The sequence below is a fragment of the Bradysia coprophila genome, unplaced genomic scaffold (genome assembly GCF_014529535.1).
Source record: "Bradysia coprophila strain Holo2 unplaced genomic scaffold, BU_Bcop_v1 contig_138, whole genome shotgun sequence".
NCBI lineage: Eukaryota > Metazoa > Arthropoda > Insecta > Diptera > Sciaridae > Bradysia > Bradysia coprophila.
In genome coordinates, this window is record NW_023503409.1 from 788,639 (window position 1) to 812,289 (window position 23,651).

Sequence of the window (23,651 nt, forward strand, 5' to 3'; positions counted from 1 at the left end):
CATTGAATTTTATACTTTACAAAAGGCACCCAATATGATGAGTTCCACATTTAATTTTTTAAATAAAATTATACGATCACTTCCCAGCTACTATCGTTGGTTAAAATTGTATGGAATGGAATAAACATCTGTTATCGGCAGCAACGATAAAAATAACCGTTGACATTTAGTAAATATGGCTTTGAAAATTCAAAAATCTGTTAAAACAAATGAAGTAATCATACATTGTATCTATCGAAATCAACAAACCTCAACAAAAACAATGACAAGCTCTTGGTAATGTTGTCCTTCATATAGTAAAATGCATGTTTAAAAAAATGAAGTACAAGATTTGAAATCAACAGATTAAAAATACTTTGATAGAAGTAAAAAACGTGATAATAATACTGGTCAAATGCTTGCCGTCTGTAACAGGTTAAGTAGATGGCGAGATTTTGATGATTTGTACCATGAATTTAACTTTCCGATTTTTGTTTCCTTTTTTTTCCTTTTTTTTTTTACAATCTTTCATTTATTATTGCTTGCATTGAATAAATCCTAAATTTGTATCAGTAAATGAAACAAATTCCACCCATGGATGCTTTTTTAGGCACTAGATGTGTAGATGTGCCGTAGGCCGAGTGTGACAATACACATCGTGTGCCGAAAAAAGCATTTATCATCGAGTTGCATACAACGTTTTTCGCAATAAATGCATTGAAAAGTCCTACTTTTCGTCTCTTGTTGCGAAAATAACTATTTCAGTACATATAGGATAGCTGAAAAGCGTATCCATTCAAAATGTTAAGATGTTACAAAATGTTATTTTCTCATGGAATTCATCAGCATAGCTTAAATAATAACAGTCTACTCATGCATTTCCACACAAAAGGTCACTCAAAGCACGCGACTCTATCAACAATCCCATTCATAGTTTTTTATTTTATTTATCAATTTCGTTGTCATTATTTCTTTCTTAAACTTTTTTTGGCTGCTAATTGTTGTCTATTACCTTTTAATCAATATTTATTTAAATATTTTTTTCTCCTTCTTTTCAGTCAAACAAATTTTTTTCGTTAATTAAAATCATGCATCAATAAAAAAAACTGAGACGTATCGATATATATACAAGATATTATGTTTGGATGTTGCTACGTCTGATTCGGATTTGTTACATGCACACTTCGTTGTCTACGTATATTATATGTAACGAGTCGCGGGCTGTCGCGAGCGTGGGAACATTTAAATGTAGGTAGGTGTCAAACAAAAGAACAACTTTCGACAGAGCATTACATGAATGCATTCTTCTGGGACAATATTCTTTGTTGGTTTCAGATGTGAATGCTTGTACGTACTAAAAGTATCGTTCTTATCGTTACACCTTTGATGTACGTAGAAACACTGTATCGAAACGAAATCAATGTTACCTACATTCCGTTAGACAAGTTTTTTTTTTCAACCGGTGGAAACGGTCTATGTTAATTCATCTGCGATCAGGGTGTATTTCGTATGTACAAAGCTTTTCTTCGAAGTATGTGTTAGTTGTTAAGTTGGTACACATGTGGCGCGATAGAAGGAACATGTGAATGACAGCTGACACCTATCTCACCGCATGTGTACCAACTTAACATTTCTTAACATTTTCTTAACAGTTTTATTCTAGCCGTGTTCTAGACGTTTTCTTCTCATCACCTTTATCTTGATAATATATGTAGCTTGCTGTCGACGACGTCGACGACAAAGTATGTGTTTAGCCCTGCCTTAACAAATGAAGTAAATGACCAAAAACTCTACGAATGTTTGAACAAAATGATCTTGAAAGTCCAATTGTGAGACTTAAATGACTTATTACACAGCACTCCTACTAGTATGAAACACTGAATTGACAATTGATATCAAATTTGGAGGCTTTAGTGATACGAGTTACCGCTTTGGATTGTTTGTATTGTATGTTTCAACTCATACAACGAAAACAAGTCATCTATCTGTATAACAGAAACGCAGTGCCTACTGTGATTTCATCAGCCTCCGAATATTTTCTATGTTCGTGCTAGTAGCAGTGCTTTGCTCATTCCAATCTCACAAGTTGTTTTTTATGTCTCTATATAAAATGTTTCTTTTATATTGGTAGTGATCAGGGCCTATTTTCGATAATTTAAATTCTCCAAATTATCAAAAAATTCTTGAAATTATCGAAAAATTATCAAAATTCTCCAAAAATAAATTTAAGAATTTCGATAATTTTTGTAGAATTTAGAGAATTTTTCGATAATTTCGAGAATTTAGATTATCGAAAATAGGCCCTGGTAGTGATACCAGTACCAACCAGTCTGACATTTATACATTAACAATCTCAGGTCTTGAACTTGGTTGATGGTAAAAATTTAATACATCAAATATACGAACTTTTAAAGTATCTATTCTTGCGACCAAGGTGTAAACTTATGTCGAAACTAGATGAATTATGCAAAATTGTTCGATAACTAATTCTTTCCAGCATTGGTCGGAAGTGCCCAGTTTTATAAATCACATTTTTATTTAGACCCAAACGAAGCCGTGCAGTTCGTATAAAGCAAATATTTGTAAATAATTTGCAGAGTGTTTTTATGGTCATGAAAAGTAAATTTTGTCAAAATTACCTGTGTCTTTTGTCCGGCTTTTTAGAGACTCCTCATTTATTGATCATTAGCGACATACTGTTAATTTTCGAGTGTAAACGTTCTTGTTAACAACTCACCATTTAGTTGGGATTGTTAGATTTTAAAACGACGTGGTATTTGATCAAAGTCTGCACATTTTCTCTTGGATTTTCCAACATTTCCAATTAGATTTTAGATAATGTCGAAGTAATCTAAAGCAAATCAATGCATACATTTCAAACAAATGTATTGTGAGTTGTGCAACAATGTAGTTAGTTTCTACAAAGCAAACCTTTAAACTAGGTCCTGGTATTCTCAGCAATATTAATTGTGTCTTTGATATATTCAGATCAATCGATATTATGTTCCATCCAATCTCATCTGTTATCTCTGCATCAAAGACATGATGTAATTGACTCCGAATTCGTACGATGCAAACTGAACGGAATGATTCGTTGTTAAAATATCAGTTCGCAGACATTACGTTGATGTGATTCGATAAGAGGGCGAGACGAGAACTGAGTAATAAAACAAAGTTTTCTTTTGACATTTTTTTTAAATATTTATTTTCGTATTCTTTTTTTTAAGCTTGTAGTGAGTTTTTTTTCATACAATTTCGGTTTTTCGTGCTTTGATAGGGGGTGTTTGATCTTGTGTCAGTCTTACACATAAATCTATTGTTCGTGAATATTTTATAAAAATTCTAACGGATTTTTTCTTCTTGTTTTTTTAACACAATTTCGAAAATATTAAATTGCGAACAACAGAAATTGAAATTGTGCCATTTCTATTTATCCAACAATTTTGTGAATTTAATTTTGTGGAATTTTTTGTTTACATTTATTTGCATAATTATTTAATTTTACTAAAATAGACTGAAACTGTTAAAAATATAAAATAAATAAATCTTTGGTGAAATAATAAATAATTTTAATTAATAAATAATAAAATCGAACGAACTGAATTGAAAAGGACTTGGAATTTACATTTAAAAAGAAATTTATACAAAGAATGCCTTACGTCTAAATATTTCTTCTTTTCCTTATTTATGACTTGAATCGCTGTTTTTTGTTTTTGTTCATTCAATCAAACGATTATTATTTTCTTCTTGTATATCTGAATTGAGAAAAACAATTTTCAAGTTTTTGAATGATTTTTTTGTTAAAATAATTTTAAAATTTAAATTAAATATTTCATTGGGATTTATCACAGATTCATCTTGTTAAATTTTATTACCATTTTTCCGACTAAAAGAAAACTCATATGTTCGTTAGTATCGTCATTGTAGTTTTTGAAGTCTATTGTTGTTGTTATGAATTAATGAAAATTTTGTTTTTCTCAATTGAATTAGCTCTGCCTTTTTCATGTATGTGTGTGTGTGTGCATTTATGTGTGTTTATTGAACAATTTTAATTTCTAATTACGTATAAGAATTGTAAACACTTTCTTCCTTATAAAAATTATTACAAAATTAATGTTCTGACTAGTACTTTCGTAGAATTTATCAACTAAAAAATAAAAATTTTATTTTCTTTTTGCTTAAAGGATCGGATGAAATTTGGAAGGATTTTTCTTTACTTGTATGAAGGGATGGCATTGTTTTCTTTATTTTATTTTTGTTTTATTCATTGACTACTGGTTATACAGAATTCTACCCGATATTTCGAAAAATGACCTTGATATGTACGCCATCGTTATTGACAAACTACCATACTTTTTGATTAAAATAAAAAATTAAAAAATGAGGAAAAAAACTGGGAAGTGATAAAGCACTGGCTTTCTAGCTGGACAGTCCAGCGCAATCTTTATAGCAAACTGTACTTGAAAACTTATGAAGTAAAAAATTTGGATTTGATCTGATGAAAATGCTAAGATCGAAGGAAGTAATTGATTCGATTAATTATTCTGGAGGTATGTCTGCCGTCTGTAAAAGGTTGAACTTTGCAATTTGTGACAAGTTTGGCAATTGAAAGCAATTGATAATAAGCAACCAATTATTGCTTCAAGTCAAGTCTCAGTCAAATGCTTGAAAGAAATCAGTATAGCAAAAGTCACTAACAGCCAGTGCAAGTGGTATTTCGTTTACCGGTAAGCAAATTTATTTCTAACTGTAATTATGTTTTGTATCGGTAGACATTCGTTCAAAATGTTTACCCACTATTTCGACGGGGCATCTGTATATTCTGTAAGGATTAATGGACGTTTTATCTAGTATGATTCGGTTCTTGCTTAAAACTAATTATGTGCTCAGTCTTTGGTTTCTACACCACAACGAATTGTTTGTCTTTAAACATGAAAATGCAACATTTTTCTTACACTCTTTATGTTTTAGATTGGACAACATTATTACTACTGACCGAATAGAACTGCATTTTTTCCCTCTCCATTATTACACACTCAGCTAGACGCCGGAGGGATCTTAAACATTATCGACTGACAAAATAATTTTGACTCACATTTTTGGTTTATTTTGATCGTTCACATTGTTTCACACTTAATTTCAACACACTCAATTTAAATAATTGTTTTTCGACAGGAGCTTTTTTGAAATACACACTCATTTATTTACACTAAAACATCGTCTATAAAATTACAATTAGATCAGAGCAAAACAAAATTACTTTAAATGCCCAAATCGTGGAATAATTGCTCTTTGATAACCTCTTCACTTTCTTCAAGTCTCTGTGCAGTAACTGTATTTAATAAATTATAAACTACGGCGAATATTGTACACGCAGCGTAAACACCTAGCGCAATCCACCACAGTAATTGTTCGTGTAATTTTTGTTCGAAATTTTTTAACACTAACAAACCTATTGTGAGACCGGCCAGGGCACCAGTTAAATGTGCAACATATGAAACTGACGGTGCTGCTGTCGATTCGACTGCGTATCGAGAATAGATAGCGAATCCAACATCACAAGAAGCTGTAAAAGTAGAATTAAAAATTAATTTAGAAAAATGTGATGTGAAATCTGCTGAGTAACAGAAATTGGAAGTGATAAAATGGGTTACAAGGAGTCGTAAAAGGCACAATAAAAGCAACTCACCGAAAATAAAGATCGCTGCCAGACGAACAATTCCATATTGCATATTGTTGTAATTCAACATAACATTTGCTAAATGGGCAGCCAGCAAAGCATATACACCGCCACTTGCACCGACTAAATATACTTCTGGATCGAAAACACTGGTCCCTAATGAACCAGCCAGGACACCAGCTAAATAAACGCAAGCTATTCGGGCAGACCCATGAACCATTTCCAATGGCAGGCCCACAAGTAATTGTACAACTAAATTGAATCCTAGGTGAAACCAACTGTAAAAAAAGGAAAAAGGGAACATTGATGAGTCAGAACCAATATTGGCAATTCAATTACATTTGCCAAATAATGCATTGTAATTGAATGGGACATCATTGAAAATTGTGCAGTTATTTAAGTAAATGTAAATATCACATTTTCGCAAAATAAAACGAATCAACATATCCATCAGCTATGGAAAATATAAATTTAACTCACCCAGCGTGTAACACCATATAAAACAGGAATCGCCAAACTTCCTGCCTTTTATCAGGTCTATAAATAAATATCGAATCAATTGGGACGGGACCAGCTGGATCAGCTGCGTGGCCAGATGTTAGTATGTGATAAGTGAAGAAACTTAGCTGAAATAAACAGAAATACGGATATAAGTTACCGATTTATAATTATTACCATTCCACCTGTATAGAAAACCGTGAACATTTATTGCAAATAAATTCTAAAAATATGTTTTTATCCTCTCGTTATTGACTCGATTATTGCATTTACTGACAGAATATTTTTACGGTCAAAATTTTCCTGGTATTTATACAATAGCAATTACGTAAATTAGTTACTTTTTGCTCTATATGATGAGGTAAAATTAATTTTAATTGCTTACGCTTACTCGTATAACGCATTAACATATATAGGTATGAACGGTACAAGTACACAGCCATATAATGAAAACCGCGCTATTGATTAGTTTGAAACATTTAAATCATTTATTTATTTACGAGTTTTAGTATCTCCAGTGATGATGATGATACATATTATGCCTCAATATAAATTCTACGGTACGAGGCGTGTATATAGACTAGGTAGATATGAGGTGGATAATTAATTTTATTTATTTTATTTTTTTTAAATGAAGGGTACACACATGCACGATATGAATAATTATTAGAATAAAAATATCATTTTTGTGTTCACTGCATTTTATTTAATTCGTTTACGTTAAACCTTAGAGAAGCTTCAGAATGTTTTGGCTCTTAGTTTCGGTCTGTTGCACAAAAAGTAAATGAAATTTTTTATTGCCGATAATAAGCAACGCAAAAATGCGGTTAAAATGTACACGCAAGTGTAAATGATAAATCTAGTTGATGAAGAACGCATAAAGAATGAGTTTTTAAACTCGGCATGTGTTACTCGAACCAAAATATAATTGGTAGAGGAAGGAAAATACTGTAGTTGAAATGTGCAGGCATGTTACTAGGCAACTAAATTTTTAAACGTGAAAACAGTTGAAGAATTCATCTAATACAATTCATATTACATGCCGTACATCCGAGTTCGTAGACAAGGGGGTTCCACGCTTTATTGCATGTAAAATAGTGTCTCTCACCCATAAAGAAATTTCTGAATTCAATTTAAATTTCTTTCACGTTTCGTATAGATTTCAATTTTGTTTTTAATGTCTTCGTTCGCTGCATTCTATCTGAGGAAAATCATTTTCTCGGAAATTGATTGAGACGTTTAAAGCATTGGCAACCATCATGAGGTGTTTAACAAAATTTCAATTTACAGGACTTTTTTTTAATCATTACAGTAACGTTTAATGATAATAATAAACGGAATCGCATTAGTGACCCAGTGATTTAATATGAACCGAATATTAAACCGCTAGCTTCAAATTATCTCTGTCTGGATCAAAAACAATTTTTTTTCTTGAGCTGTTTGATTTACAAAGAAAAAAATAAATTGTTTATAATTCAGTTTGCATGCATTGTTCGGCGATGAAAACGCAACCAAAACAATTATTTTAATTGAGTAATCTTCGGAAACAAAACGATAAAGAAGCAAATTTTATATTTCTTTTATATCACTTTACGATACACTCGGTCAGTTTCCATTAAAGGTTACAAACAAAACCATTGATTTCCATTTAAGTACCGTTCAGGTTCAATTCAGTTAAATTATTTATCTTTTTTTTTCTCTCTTAGCTGTTAACTCACAGCAATGTATACTTCATACGTATATATTTATACGTGCGCTATGAAACACCAGACAGAAAGAAAAATCGTGACTCAGTAGCGTACTTAAATGTACTTCGAAACGCGAGAAAAGGCTTCCAGAAATAAGTCAACAAATTACACAATTGTTATAAAACTTATGGTCTGAACTGAAGCACGCGCATTTCTCGCACTGTTTTATACACACACATAGCATCATCTCCACAGATCATCATCAGAGCCACTGTCCATACTTATATGTACATTAGATGTGAGATGATGCTGCAGGATTTTCGTGTGATGTATATGGGTATGTATTATGAAAAAAAAACTAAGGCATTCCATGGTGGCGCTTGCAATTCTTTTTCATGAATGGCTCGACCATTGTGTGTTTAAATATATTTTTCTCGGTTTATACTTTTGTTTTTTGTTCAACTTTTTTCTTATGGTTTCGGATTGTTATTCCCTGTGGTATAATGAAAGGTAGAATTAAATAAATATTGTTTCGGCTATGCATCTGAGACAAACAAATAAAATGCGCCACATAATAATTATCTAACCTAATCATTCCAAGCACGAACTAAAATACAATTTTCCATTCAATCGGTCATTTATCAATTCCACTCAAAATAGTGTAATGTTCTATATCTGGTTGTGATGATGTGCTGGGTGCATCTCTTTTTGTTTAGACACCACATTCATAGGTATGAATGTTATTTCATTAAAATTGTGGTAATGAGTTATCGTTCGTCAAACATATAGCCACATTAGAGCCTTCCCTAAAATTCATATTCTAACTTCAGTAACGTCATCAAATCCAACACTTCATTACTGTGACTTGTCTAAATAAATATTTTTTTTCCATCGTTCGTGGTGCTTTTTTTTGTTTTGTTTTCGAGTTTTAAAAAAATGGTAATAAGTGGATACGATGGATATAATAATAACATTTACCGAACGACGCGTGAAATTATAGAAGTGAAAATAGAGTCATGTGTATCCGGTGTAATGTAATAGGTTTTTTTGGGGAAAAACAACAGACAATTCATTTCAGTAAATTCATTAAAATATTTAGATACAATGATTACGCTTAGTAGAGTACTTGGATATTTTTTGAAAAATGGTTTTAAAAGAACGTTAATAACAAGGTTACCTATAACTGGCCGGTACACATAGAATTATTAAAGTTAAATCAATTATAGTTTGCGTGGGTCGTCACAAAAAGAGGTTCTCAGAAGACAACAAGTTAAGCAGTTTGACTTTAAAATTACATTATACCATTCCCATCAATGAAATACACCATGTAATGGACCTTTAGCAAGCTATTATTAGCAATACCGTTGCCAAAAAAAAATCTATGTGATTTCACTTGCATTCTTTCATTTATAGTAGATTGTATGATACAACAAATAAAGTATTAGATTTTTCATCAGACTTTAGGTCACTTGGAAAAGAAGAGGCAGATTTGATGAATATATAGGTGCGCGGTTTTGGAAAGATTAAAGAATATATCGATACAAATATGATCTACGGTAAATAAGAAACTGTGTGAAATTGAAATTCATCGAAAATGTTTTCACTTTCGAAATGTTGATTATTGAAATGAAACTATTTTTTTTTACAAAATATACACGAAAATGGAGCCAATTAATTTATTCAGTTAATAAAATTTGAAGATAAATTTCTCTAAATTCAATTTACAAAAAAATGCGCAGAGATATCTCCAGAAAGTATAACAAATCAAGAGAAAATTTAAGAGAAAAAAAAAACAAATTACAATTATTGAATTGTAGAATTGTGTAACTGATTAAGACACTAGACACAATACATTGTATATAATACACATATAATGTGTATCATATCGTCATGCCAGTGAGTTAAACAATAGTTATAAACAACGAAACGTATAAAAAAAAATAATGAAAAGAAAAATATAGTCCACATATGAATGAAAATGTTACATATTGTGTACAAATGGAAGGTGAAGAAATATTTGTTTTGGTTTGGTGGTTCTGTGTTATTTGAAATGGTTTAAATTGGAAATATTTTCCCACATATATTTTGATTATTGTTTTATTATATTAGTTTGTTGTGTGTATAATATTCCTCTTCAATTCTTTTTTTTTCTCTTTCATTCTTTCTTCAGTTTATTTATTATTATATTGTTTAAATAATGAGCGGGATATTGACTGTGTAATGTTACACTTATTTATATCTCGTTCTTTTTGTATTTTTATTATTTGTTGGTATTTTCTGTCTGGCTAAAACAATGTATGCCTTGAGAACAGAGAATTCTGTGCTATTGAATCCGTCAAAAGACGGGAAGTTCCCGATCGGAAAAGTGATGACAATTAATTTCATTGTAATGATTAAAACAAACAAATAAATAATTTATTTAAATAACAATTATGAAACATTCGGTCATTGATCCAACACTCATAATTCAATACGTGTGTTGTATATATTGTTACCTAACCGAACCGAATAAAATAAAGAATCATGTTGTCATTCCCACATACAATAATTTTTTTTTACAAAGATTTTGACAAATAATGTTACATCGCGCTGTTGTATTTTATTAGATTTACATTTATAGTTGTCTCAAATTAAAATTTGGACAAATAAGATGAAAAATATCCGCACTAACGGTGCATAACGTACTCACCTCGACTAATGTAACGAATATTACGAACAGAGGTGGTGGACAACATGAATAATTGTCGGCATAATATTTCCGGTCCCGTTCTTCCGGTAAAACTTCCATTGCAATTACATGAACCATTCTGAAAATATAAAAAAAACTTCAAATTATATTGTTCCCATCTAAAATAAATCTCACTCGGTTGACCCGTTTAATATATAGCTCTAGCTGTAAATAATTTTATTTTCCCTTAATACTTTCATGCGATATTGATTTTTCATTTGTACGAGAAAGGTAGTTGAATAGAATTCTCTGGATAATAATTTTTTTATTTTACACTTGAGCTGTGTTCAAAAGCGCTAAATAATGTATTCAAGGATAATAATATTCACTTGTTTTCAAAGGCTTTCTTGAATGTTCTAGAGGTCAATAACATTTCAATAAATTTACATTTATATTACTGAAGCAGCCGTAAATATACTTATACGTAAATTAAACTTGAACGATGGGACAAAACCACCACATACATATTACTTTAATGTTTACAGAAAGCCACCTAAAAGCCTTCCTTCCAATCATAGAACATTTTGCTCATATTTGCATTTATGAATAACATTAAGACTGATGGGAAAAAGGAAAGCTAATAAACCAAAACTACAAGTGAGCACATTTACTATGTTCAATTGATTTATGCTATCAACGAGAAATCTTAACCAGCTTGGCATAGTATACTAATCCCTTTACATCTCATAAATTATTAATGTAAAAGTCCTTATATTGCCGAAATTCGGAAATTAATCCGCAGAGTGCAATTTCTTTTGATTTATAGATTTATTTTATTGAACCTTCGGAGCTTTATTGCAGAACGACGACTATTGACTACATAAAAACATCTTAATAAAAACGAATAACTTTTAAGGACGCATACTGTATGTTATATGGAAGTAAAACTTTTTCTCAAATATTCGTAATGAAATCAGTGGAATTAAAATCTACAGCCAGCCAGTGAAAATGTACAAGAGAAACAGTGTGCAACAGCTGGTCAATAAATTATATGCTGTTTGTATTCATTTTCAGTCCTTGTTCGTGTGTACACACATTTCCACTGACTGTAAATCTAAGTTAATTGGTGTGATAGAAGTACCTTCTAAATAATGGCGACGGTTCCAGAAATATATGAAAATCGTTTTCGGAACAAACTTCGCGATCACGATGATGGACGGCACACTTGAAGCTACGCGACCGTTTGCCGCTCATCTGGAACAACAGAAATTCATTACATTAATTTATTTATTTTATATCAAAAATTACATATTATAAAAGTCATAAATTATCAAAATGTAATACATCAGTTCATTGAACTATTCGACAGATAAATTAAGTGAAAAAAAAAAGTTTTTCTAAAAAAAGTGTTTATAAAACCGTCACAATTAAACGGTGGCCAATAAATAAAGGCGAATCATTGCCGTTTGGAACCCAATATCGATTGCAATAAACTGAAATCACAAACAGGCGATCAATTGGTTAATTCGTTGAGTGAGGCACGATTTTGTATCGTTAAAAATTACAGATTTTTCCATTTTTTCACACAATAAATTTTAAATCATTAGCTAATAAAAATGTTTAGACAATAAATAATAAAAATCATCATGTGGGCTGTTTAACACTCATTTTTAAGCGATTTATTTTTATTAAATTAAAATCAACTCGATAAAATAACACAAAAAAAATCAACGCAATGAATTTTAACGATACTGTGTTATCGTCTTTACCACCCACACCATAAAATACGGTACGACGATTGTGATGTGAAACGAGTTCGGTCGAACGTTTGTGTAAATGGTTGGGTCTCTACAGGCTTTTTTTTAAAGGGAATGTATAGATAAAGACAATAAATATGGACAATATTGAGCTTATAACTTTATCAGTGATCGGGTGGTCACCATTAAAGTTAAAATATAACATATTCAGGTGAGGCCGTCGCAGTATGAACATTTTTAAATTTATATGTCAAATAGGAACAGAAGGGTTTTATACAAACGAATGGTGTCAATAAATTTACCATTAATAGCTATCGAATCGAATTGAAGGATTAAAATCATAGACCATGGTATATTGACATTGTATAATAATCCCAAAATAAAGCCATTTTCGCGGTGAATTTATCGCGTAATACGACTTCAGTGCACAGTATGGAATCGACGCAGTATATTCAACTACGCTGTGTATGTTTATTGTATCACTAATTTGCATAAAGAAAATATTGAATCGATATTAACTTGATCAAAATAATTCCGACAACTCAATCGTTCGTGTGCGGTTGAGAATATTAATTTGGCAAAATGACACATCAGATAATGTCAAAGTTCTATCACACCATATGATCAATATTTTGCCCGATACAATTACAGATAAAAACGAAAACAGATCTACTCCGAACCGAAATGTAACTTTAAACCGGCCATGTGTTAATCAACGATTAATTTACAACTCATTGGCAATAATGTTAGTTTGATGAGTTTCCGGTACAATTTTTACTCTCTTTTCACTTTAGTTTAGTTTTCTTTATTTTTTTTTTCTTCTTCCAACACCTTCAATCGTTCCCACGCTTAGAATGCGATATGATTGTTTGCTTTTCACTTTAGTTCATGGTCGGTAATCGGAGCATTGACACAGCATTTAATATTATTGTTAATATTAAAGTTTTGTTGCATAGAAATTTGTATTGTTTGAATACGTGAGTAAGAGTTTGGAAGAATTGCAACATTTAATTATTTAGTCCATCTGTGCGTGTCTTAAAATAGACATAGTTTGAAAATACTTGTAGATCTTTGATACAAAATCTTTTACTTCATTGGTTTCAACATTCTGCTCATTAATCCGTCGTTTTCGGTTACAGATGTCTAGAAGTTATCATCATATCCAATTTAATATTGAACGCTCTAATCAAATCGCATAAACTTCATTCACAAAGCGTAACGGAACTGATATATCAAGTAAATCCTTTTTTAATTCGTTGCCATGAATGCGCCTTTAACGAAAATTAATCTTCCTGCTATATGGCAGAAATGACTGTTATAGAAACATTCTACTAAATCCATATACGTTTTGTGCCATGCTGTGTGACGAGTAAAAAAGTCTTCCCTTTTGTGTATAGCAAAATTGTGTACATGGCTACGAACAGTCTGGTCGATATTTCAATAGAACGAAAGTTTTGCATACATAAGACGCAAGATAAAACAATAAATTTATTTGACTTTGACTTCGAGTGAAATAAATTCAATTGTGGCAGCGAATGGGGTTGATGACGTATTTATAAATTAATACATTTCGTTCTCAGGCTTTGTGCATATACATGTAGACCACATTTTAACTTTACGTGATAGAATAGAGTCGCGCGATTTCCATTCGTCCAGTATTGAGAATAGCACATGACAAACTGAATAATCACAAACCATATTATACCAAAGATATTAAATTAAGAAATTATCATCAAATAATAAATATTGCAAAACTGTCGAAGTCGGCGCCCGCAGTTCAAAAATGTAATAATATAAGAAACTTAACATCGTCAGAGACAACAGTAATAAATAAGAGATGCAAGGATTTGTGCGTTAAGATTTGTGAGAGAGAAAAATCGAAAAATAAAAATTATAACAACAAACGAGTAGGTTTAAAAACATAATAATAATAATACGTAAAAATGGAACCTCGAAACGTGTGGGATGGGTCTGGTTCAAAGAATTTTTACCTTTCGTTTCGTAGTGGATTATGGATAGTTATCTGCTTAGCAAACAAAGTTAATCTCTTCGGGTATATTATGCGCTAAGTAGAAATAAGAGATATATGAATATTAACGCTTAATTTATTTGTAAACGATTTTCCAACTACTTAAGCTTGTTGGAAGAAGGAAAAAATACCATTTATGTGTGGTTCGTCGTTTCACGATATGTAGATATGATTCTGATTGGCTTTTATGTTTTGTTCGAAGGATTTTATCACCGTACAACAATTGCAATTTTCTATGTAATACAGTACGAGCAAGAAAATATATATAAAAAAATCAGTTGTTCTCGCTATAAAAGTATATAATTCAGTCGAAAATTATGTTTTAGACAGACTGTATCGAAGGATTACAATAAACTGGATGTCATACTACATCCTTCTCAATGATCATATGACAACAGTTCACGGATTCTTATTTATAATTTGATGACACACAGCTATCAAAACAATCTTGCTTCGTCTATCTATTCTTTCCACCACCTTAAATGTTGAGTCGTTCGTATTTACTGAATATAATGACCAATCAATTTGTAACAATAGAAATATGAACTGACAAATGAATCATTAAGATTAATTCAGATTAGCAATGGAATGAAGAAATACCTGTGAGAATTTTATGTATAAGAAATACACGAGCAAAGAATCAGCATACAGTTACCGTTCATTGTGCATCCGTTTCAAGTTTTATATTTTGTCATGAATAAAAGTGTAAACATTAATCATATTATACGATGAACTATAAAATTGTGTAATTGTGCAAATCATTTCGGACATAGAGCACTGAGAACATGTAACAGTTTCAGGATATGTGGCTACGCAAAAGGAAGGTGATTTCATTTTATGACAGTTTTCATGAGAGTTGCTAATTTTTAATTAAAATGTCGAAATTGCTTACCATTAGAGAATACTTAGTCAAACCACAGATGACAAAAAAAAAGTTTGTGAAATAGATGTTTATGATGAAACTTTAACAAAGGTGATTCAATTTTATATTCTAATGTGTCCGTAACAAGAATACCGAAGATTTGCTGATTTCATTTTTTCTGAATTAGCAGAAAATTAAAATGGAATGAAAAACAATCTTTGATTAAAGATAATTGAACTCTCAAAGCTCAGGGTCGAGCCGATATACGATTTGAGGAGAGAAAAGATATGCTTCACAAGAAGCAGTTATAAATATAAAGTTTCATAAAAAAAACGAAGACGACACACATGAAATTGAAAAAGAGTCAAACAAATTCGTGCACATATTAAACATGTTTGGACTTGTTTCTTTGAAAATAGTGAACTTGTGTCAATGAAATTGAAAATAATAATAATCTTTGGGATATATATAAATGAATTGTGTATATGCGTTCGAGTATAAAGACGACCTTGCAACATTGTGTGTAGTACGCTCAACAAAAAAATTAAATAAAAAAAATTACACAGCTGTACGTTGCTTTTAATTTATCTGTTTTGTGTGTAGATAGAATGTATATGTATATGATGTCTTAGATTGCAAACGGAAATAACATGTCTTCGGCTATGAAGCTAAGGTTTATTTATTGTACTCTAATGAGAGAGATTTTTTGTTATCTTTTACATTGACAAGAACTTGCAAATTCGGTATATTTGCTTGGGAATTTCTCGACAAAGTTTAATTAGAACGTTGAATGCTTTGTTAGAATTACACAATTAATGCAACTTTAATTAATACCGAGTGTTCAGACCAATCTGAACTTTTGTTTATCTTAATAGTTGGCACAGTCAATTAAGTTTCTAAATTATGTAATGTCAAGCATTGTACTGTGCAATTTAGTTCATAATATAACGTTGATCTATAAACAACAGTCGTTTGATTCGACATAAAATAATTGAACCTGAGAAACCGATATTCCTTAAACATTTGGGGGCTCAACCGGGATGTCGGTTGCTCAACCGTTTGTTTATTTAATTCGCGTTGTAGTTGTGAGAGAAATCGGCTGTTTTTTTATCAAATTATCGGTCGATGAAAGTTTATGTTCCGACAAGTGCGAACAATCGCGTTCTAAGACAATAGACATTTTTGTGAATCATTCAAATTTGTATGTTTGTGAAAAGAATCAAATGGTTCTAGTTGTTTCATCGAAAAGATACGATTTAAAGAGTCAAGTGTTCAGCGAGTTGGAAGTTTTACGATTTGTGCCCATTCTCTCAATGTTCATTTGTGAGAAAAACGTGGATGGAAACAAAAGGTCGCTGGTTAACAAAAGATCCACGTTGTCTCAAATACACGCTTCGAAAATAATCATCGAATTGCAGTTTCATGTAGTGGCTCATGGATTGGCTTCGTGCTCTACTGTCTTTCAGTGTTCAATAATGACAGAGAAGCTGATTTTCGACTACAAATTGGTGCATTCGAGTATCACTATGCAATTAGTGTATGCCAGTACAGCTTGGTTGACGTCACCATTTCTTTGTTTCAAAGTTATCGTGTGCAATAATCGTCTACCAAAGACAATCAATGGAGTAGAGCAGTGGTCATTTTATGGTTTCAATTTTGGTCAACTGCAATCCGTACAGCGAAAACCGGAATTTACAATTTTGACTTTATGTGTTTCAATAGTCAAACATCATCGAGTATTCCACATTTCAATCGTTTGTTCGATTAAAGTTTCATTTCGAGCATTGGTTTCGGCGTCTCATAACGGATCAAGCAATCATTCCAGTTCGTCTTTAAGCGTGTCAAAGGCCGAACGAGTCGGAAGTTGCAAGGCTGACAGATCAGCTGGATTTATTCATCTTGCAGTAATTGTTCCAACTGCCGTTTCTTCGTATTATTGTGGTCAATTGCAGACAGTCAATGGAGTATCAATGTGTGAACAATTAGCGGAATGTTTCTCGACTTGTTTATGGAACATGAGTAGTCTTCAACATCGTTCGCTGGAGAATGAAGCGCTCCATGGTATCCGAAAACGATTATCCAAGAGATTCATCAGTCGTCGGGCAAAACCTGCCATTATGTACAACAAAAATGCTGCGAATTTTGTGGACTGGATAACAGAGCTTTCTAAGGCACAGCAGAGCGCACTGAGAGAACAAATGGACGAAATAGTCGCTTTATTTACCAACGACGGCGTCGATTGGGAATTCAATCCTACAACAGCAAGTAATTTCGGAGGAATTTGGGAAGCAGCAGTGCAATCAATGAAGTTTCACCTCAAACAAATTGTTGGGTCGTCACATCTCACGTTTAAGGAGCTGACAATTCTTTTTTGTCAAATCGAGTGCGCATTTATTTCGAGACCAATGTGCAGCCTGACCGATGAGGATTTGAATTTGAGTTTATTTTTGAGTAAATTTTTCCGTTTCATTCATTTTATCTTCCGAGCCAATTTCATTTCATTTTGAATTTTTTGTGTTAGTTTTATTTGAAGACGATTTATAATGTCTTGGCCGGGAGTATGTTCAGACCAATCTGAACTTTTGTTTATCTTAATAGTTGGCACAGTCAATTAAGTTTCTAAATTATGTAATGTCAAGCATTGTACTGTGCAATTTAGTTCATAATATAACGTTGATCTATAAACAACAGTCGTTTGATTCGACATAAAATAATTGAACCTGAGAAACCGATATTCCTTAAACACCGAGTGTTTTGTCGCTCAAAACACCAATTTGTAAATACATTTATTTCCTTCACCTACAAGCATACACTTTACGACCAATCGACTTAAGCACACAACGTATGTGGTTTACTTATCAGCAATACAAATTGCCGTGAATTCGTTAATCCAATTTAACGATTCCATTTCCTAAAATCACAATGTATAAGTACTTTAACGGATTGCATAATCAATCAAGTTCCATGACTCGTAGGTTTGACCCTTATAAGGTTTCGTTTAGACGCCACAGAACCGTAATGTAGTTCAGCAAATCCGCTGTGCATTACTTTGTCACATTTAGTTTACAATATATGGGATTTATGTGGTAAACACGTATACGCATCGTCTATATACCTATTTCTGTGGATGGTTCTATTATTTTTGAGCATGGCGTCGGGTCGTAGGTATGTGTGTATGCAATGCATCTTGAGTAAATCAATTCAGTGAGTAATTATTTTAATTTCGATTTAAACTATACGACCTGTTCTAGGAATTGTTTTAACGTTTAAATTCCATCCGCCTATAAGATACAACGGATATGCTTCATTTAAGATATGCCAGATCCCCCATTTATCACAGCTATTCACAATTTTGATAAACAAACAATTACATTTTCGATATTGTGAATCACACACCTTTTGGATTAAAATACCGAATTTGTTTTATTTATCGCATAACATTTAATTTAAGTCATACGGAATTCCACAACCAACGTCATCACCAGTCAATTAGCTTATTAGTCACTTATTTCGAAATAAGTGAAAAACCAATCTGAACACTCACAGCAAAATAATTTCTATTGCCTCGCCTTCAAGCGCCTCTTTATATTTGCGTAAACGAAAACTTACTTCGATTAACTTCGATACAATGATGTGATATATTATTACGGTTCTGTGTGGTGTTCGAGGTATTTGACTAAGTGTTCAAGTTATAGAAACATTAATTCGTGTAATGATTGCGTCATGAAATTGGATGTTTCGATTACCTAATCGTCTAATGAATGTCTACAGTCGTTTGACCCATAAACTGGTATCAAAATTTATTGACAAGTGTATAGTCGAGAAGTTATGCATAAAATTAGCTGCGTGGTGAAATGATTAACTGAGTCATCGCAAATATGCAAATGGAAAATTTAATTATTCCTTCATACGTATACATTCAACCTTCATCGAGCTTGGTAATATAAAAAAGCACCGGTTTTGATCAAATCACGCACGAAACAATTGACATTATTACGAAGAGGTCTACGTGCAAATCAGAAGAAAAATGTGGCCTGACAAAGAAAATATTTTTAGCAAAATGTAAATTTGGAAATAATTTTATACAGCACGAGATCTAAACATATTTCACAGCAATCAGCAATAAATTCCATCTAACGTAGAGTATATTCAACTATTGTCGTCTGATATGCATACATATATCTATAAAGCAAACGAGAGTCAACCTTCAAATAACATGAAATATTTTTTTCATTTTATTTTTTCGCGAAATCTCTTTTGATTCAAATTCAATTAAATTGTTCAATGTCTCCGTTTATCCAAGTCGCGCGAATAATTTAATTTTTTTTTCTTTCAAACTTTTTTTTTCGCTTAAATATTTTTAATCAAACATCTGTCCATTTAAAGCATGTTTCAAACATGTTACATTATTCGCAAAGTTATATATTTTACGCGTGCTGTAGACTGAATGGTAGTTAACAATAATAAAACCTGTAACGAGAAGGAATGTTGTAGGCCAATGCGCCAGGCCATGGAGGATTTATAAAATGAATTTATAGCAGTTTACAAGAGCTGCAGCTATGTGTATTACGTTTGTTCCAACTTGAAATTGAAAGAAGTATAAGAGAAGAGCACACACAAAAAAATGTTGGCAAAGAACTGTAGATGGTATAATATACAAATTATTTAACTTTATTGATACCAATAAAAGTGGATTAGTTAGTTCACAGTGTAAATAAAATATAAGAAAACGGAAGGTTTTGATAGGAAAAGTGGTAAAAATTGAATTGAAATATTTCATTACCCGACCATTATTACAAGAATTTGTGCAGACTGAAACGAGGACTGAAACACCTGCAAGTTCAAAATTGTTGCGAATAAATTGTTGTGTAAAGTGAAATAAATATAAAACGGAACAGTTATGTGGATAATGTTTACTTTTTGCGTAGCCATGGATATGTGAGGAGGGTTGTTGTTTGAACAAAGTCTAAACTTGTATTATACGAGTCGCATTCTTTCAGTTTATCAAAATTCACCATAAAGTTTTTAGAGGAAAATATATTTTCGATTGATTTTTAAAGCCTTAAGAGATGCGACTACCCTTTCAAAAGCGTGTGTTAATATGTTATCGACAAATGTGTCACAAATAAGGAATTAGATCTGAAAGCCGAACTCTTATAAAATAGTAAAATGTATGTAAAAACGAATGAGGTAATAGATTTTGGTTCAAGCACTAGATGATCTTAAAATAAGAGAAGTAATAGATTTAACGACTACTTAAACAACGATCGTAGAAGGATTATAAAATGTTAACCTGGATCAACTGCGTGCTGAATAATAAGCCACAAAAACTAAATTATTAGATATACATTTTCATCGCTCCTTAAAAATTACCGGTCCATACCCCTGTCAAGAGGAAGTCTCATAAATTCCTATAACTGATAATAAATTGTAAAACAAAGTTTTCTGAACTCAGGGACGAAATGGTTATTAATACACATCTTGAGCTTTGCACAGAGATTCATGCACGATTTATGCAATAAAGGCATCTAACGCTTGCCAATTTTGAATATTATGATGCTGATCAGCATTAAGTTAAATTTGTGTTGCCTTTTGAGACTTTTTTGTGCAACTCGGTGGTAAATGTTTTTTAGGCACACGCACACGATTTGTATTATCACACTAAGCCTACGGTGTCGAGTCTACACACCTAGTGCCTAAAAAAGCATTTATGTCTCGGTGGCATAAATACCTATTCTTTAAAGAATGGAAAAATTCAAGGAAAATTTTTCAGCAGAATGGAAATCAATTTTTATAAAGTAGAACAAACCGATCTCATTGTAAATAAACCAATTTCGAATGTAAATTTTTACAATACCGTCTCACTATCCAACTTTCAAAAAATTGAATTTCCATTTGTTTTATACACAGCAAAAAAAAATCGTTTTAGATAATGAGACAATATTTCAACAAAAATCATCCGAGTGTAAACTTTTATTACATGAAATACAACCAGCAACATTATTATTAACGAAAAGTCACCTGCCGATAATCATTTCACAACTGTTAAATAATTCTGAATATAAATGTTTGAGGAAAGAAAGAAAAAAATTGCAAAACATTGCCAGCTGTTTACCATACTATTAAATTTTCGGTATTATTAAAAATATTATTACATGGCGAAATGTTGAATTATCATTGAAATCTTCGAAAGAAAAAAAATGTATTTCACTTCTTGATTCACACTAAATAATAACGGTTTAAGCTATAAGTAAATTATTTGTATATACTTACACAATCAATCGTTATAATCCGAATAGAATAATTTCGTTTTCAATCAATTATTTAGTAGATTTTAATGAGTGACTTGATAGTCCGTGTGTTGTATTAAATAGGTTGTTAAAGAAAAGTGTTTAAATTAAAAAATTAATTAATTACTGCTCCAGTAATTCGTTATTTTCATTACGAGCACACGATATACATCGAAATGTTCATCCAAGATATATATCTATATCGATGTACTGTTATACTTATACACCGGTATGTTAAAAATCAATAACATAATTTTTAACACGCGATTCACAAAAAATTAATAAAAACACTCGCTTTTTCGGTTGATCCAATTTTCTTAATTAAATATTTACTCATAGAATTTCAAATTACGATATACCACAAAATACATGAAATATTAATCTCAATCAATTGTATGATTCAACTTTCGCCTGGAGTAAATTTTTATTTTATTAAAAATCAATTGTTCATCATCATTACAGAAGTTGCACATATCAGCATTGAATATATTCACACATTAAAATCAATTGAACACTATTTTTTTCGAATCAAATTAATCTAAATTCGATTTTTCACTTAGAATTCACCGTGTCTGTTTTGTTTTTTCTTCAAATCATATGTCCGTACGTGACAACATCCTAAGCAGAACTAAACATATTCAAAATCTGCTGAAACTATAGTGCCACAACAGAGAATAAAAGTTTATTTTGCTATATACCCTCTACAAAACTCAGTCTGTCCATCCGATATAGAAATATTTACCAAATAAAACCAACAACAACAAAAACTTCAACGAAAATCGGCAGAAAGCGAGACCGCAAAACCTAACATATGGAGCAGAGAGAATTTTTATAACAAAACCATATTTATATATGAATGCACTCGTGGCCATAATAGAGAAGAAGAGACGTGTAGTTATTACAGTGTCTGCTACATAGACGGAACTAAAAAATTCTGTTTTGAGAGTTTCAATCGGAGCTTTTAACGTATTTATATTGTAGTATGTACACCGGACGAACTCAACAGGAAGTTATGTGAAGGGGAAATAAATGTTAGAGAGAGCGATGAGAGAATCTGTTGTGCTCATGCCAGGTGAATAACGACGGTGTAGTCTTTTAGGTAGATATGGTAAAATATTGTTGGTAAAGAGAAAGAGATTATTTAAAATGTCTTTGCTCCGCCTCCAGTTCCTTGATTGATTACGAGGTCTCTATCTGCTATATATATATCCAAATTTTGATTTGAAACATTTTCGTTTAATGATAATAGTTCTCTATGATGTTTCTATATGGTGTCCAAGATTAATCAGCCGTGCAATTAAGTGGTAATAAACCATTGCTATTGCCCGTAAATTAACAACAAACGGTCCATTACACAAAATTGTGTTTTTAGTCCCGCCTATTTTTGTATATAAACTGTAAATACATGAAAATTGAGCTGTTATACGTTGAACAAACAAAACTTTAGCAATAGGGAACGATTTGAACAATTAAATATTAGATTAAATATCGTAAAAATCATCAAACGAAAAATATACTGCCCAAAAATAGCAATGAATTCTAGAAACAATTAGTTAAAGTTTGGATTTTCCAGCAAGCAAGGCTAAGGGTTGAGTACTCCAATAAAGAAAAGCTTTTACAAGTAACCCAATTCACAAACATAGTCTGAAATAACTATGACAAATTCGTTTTCTTAAATCCCCAGCATCTTCACCGAGTCCATGTTATGAGTCTTATTGATGAATTTTGAATAAATTCATGCAAAGAAGCTTGACAAGTTTGTAAATAACTTCTAAAGAGCTTATAGAAAACATGTAAAACAACACATAATTATAGCAACAGAAGGTTACTATTACAGTTCTCTTGTAGAGCAAAAGGAAACCAATTTTAGTTCAACTTGGAAGTATTTTTTAAAGTAACCACAACTAGCAGAGCAGAGTAGTAAGGAAGTGAGCGTTTTAAATCCAAAAATAAATAGACCCACAAAAGATATATATTTTATGCTAACATTTAACTTCGATTCCTAAATTCATTTCATTTCAAATTTTCCTATTCAAACTCCGCAAACAAATCAATTGAATTTTGTTTGCTGTAGTTAAATAGGTCCGTATTTAATGATCGCTTTTTTCAAGTTGTCTATTTATTAAAAATATTTGCAGAACAGTTAAAGATATTCATTGATGATAATGTCAGTAGCAAAATTTAAAATAAGAAAACAACT

The 23,651-nt window shown here is 31.6% G+C and overlaps 2 protein-coding genes across 5 annotated transcripts in view; one reads left to right on the forward strand and one right to left on the reverse strand.

Moving 5' to 3' along the window:
- Window positions 1-4,157: 4,157 nt before the first annotated feature.
- Window positions 4,158-23,651, reverse strand: part of LOC119073271 (protein rhomboid) — a 47,414-nt gene continuing 27,920 nt past the window's right edge. Inside the window, exons 1-6 of one of the 2 annotated variants that reach the window (XM_037178654.1) lie at window positions 21,435-22,149; window positions 11,655-11,767; window positions 10,535-10,652; window positions 6,140-6,285; window positions 5,669-5,937; window positions 4,158-5,545 (exon numbers count right to left, since the gene is read on the reverse strand). In XM_037178654.1, the coding sequence (XP_037034549.1) occupies window positions 5,241-5,545; window positions 5,669-5,937; window positions 6,140-6,285; window positions 10,535-10,652; window positions 11,655-11,767 (951 nt within the window). In that variant the 5' untranslated portion in view covers window positions 21,435-22,149 and the 3' untranslated portion in view covers window positions 4,158-5,240. Of the gene's footprint in view, window positions 5,546-5,668; window positions 5,938-6,139; window positions 6,286-10,534; window positions 10,653-11,654; window positions 11,768-21,434; window positions 22,150-23,651 lie in introns of those variants that run through there. The other variant, XM_037178653.1, reaches the window with a different exon arrangement.
- LOC119073270 lies at window positions 16,029-17,841 on the forward strand. 3 transcript variants are annotated; one of them, XM_037178652.1, is made up of 3 exons: window positions 16,065-17,357; window positions 17,409-17,423; window positions 17,528-17,840. In XM_037178652.1, exons 1-3 carry the CDS (start codon window positions 16,202-16,204, stop codon window positions 17,584-17,586), a joined length of 1,230 nt encoding a protein of 409 aa, XP_037034547.1. In that variant the 5' UTR covers window positions 16,065-16,201; the 3' UTR covers window positions 17,587-17,840. The 3 variants fall into 3 exon arrangements, with proteins under 3 accessions (XP_037034546.1, XP_037034545.1, XP_037034547.1); XM_037178651.1 differs by having other exon boundaries at window positions 16,029-17,424; window positions 17,529-17,841; XM_037178650.1 differs by having other exon boundaries at window positions 16,029-17,357; window positions 17,409-17,841.

Bases quoted from the DNA above. Each gene is read 5' to 3' on its own strand.
- LOC119073270 (XM_037178650.1), top strand. From the start codon at position 16,202: ATGTCGGTTGCTCAACCGTTTGTTTATTTAATTCGCGTTGTAGTTGTG. The intron at 17,358-17,408 runs AAATGGACGAAA...TCGATTGGGAAT, and splicing joins GCAGAGCGCACTGAGAGAAC to TCAATCCTACAACAGCAAGT.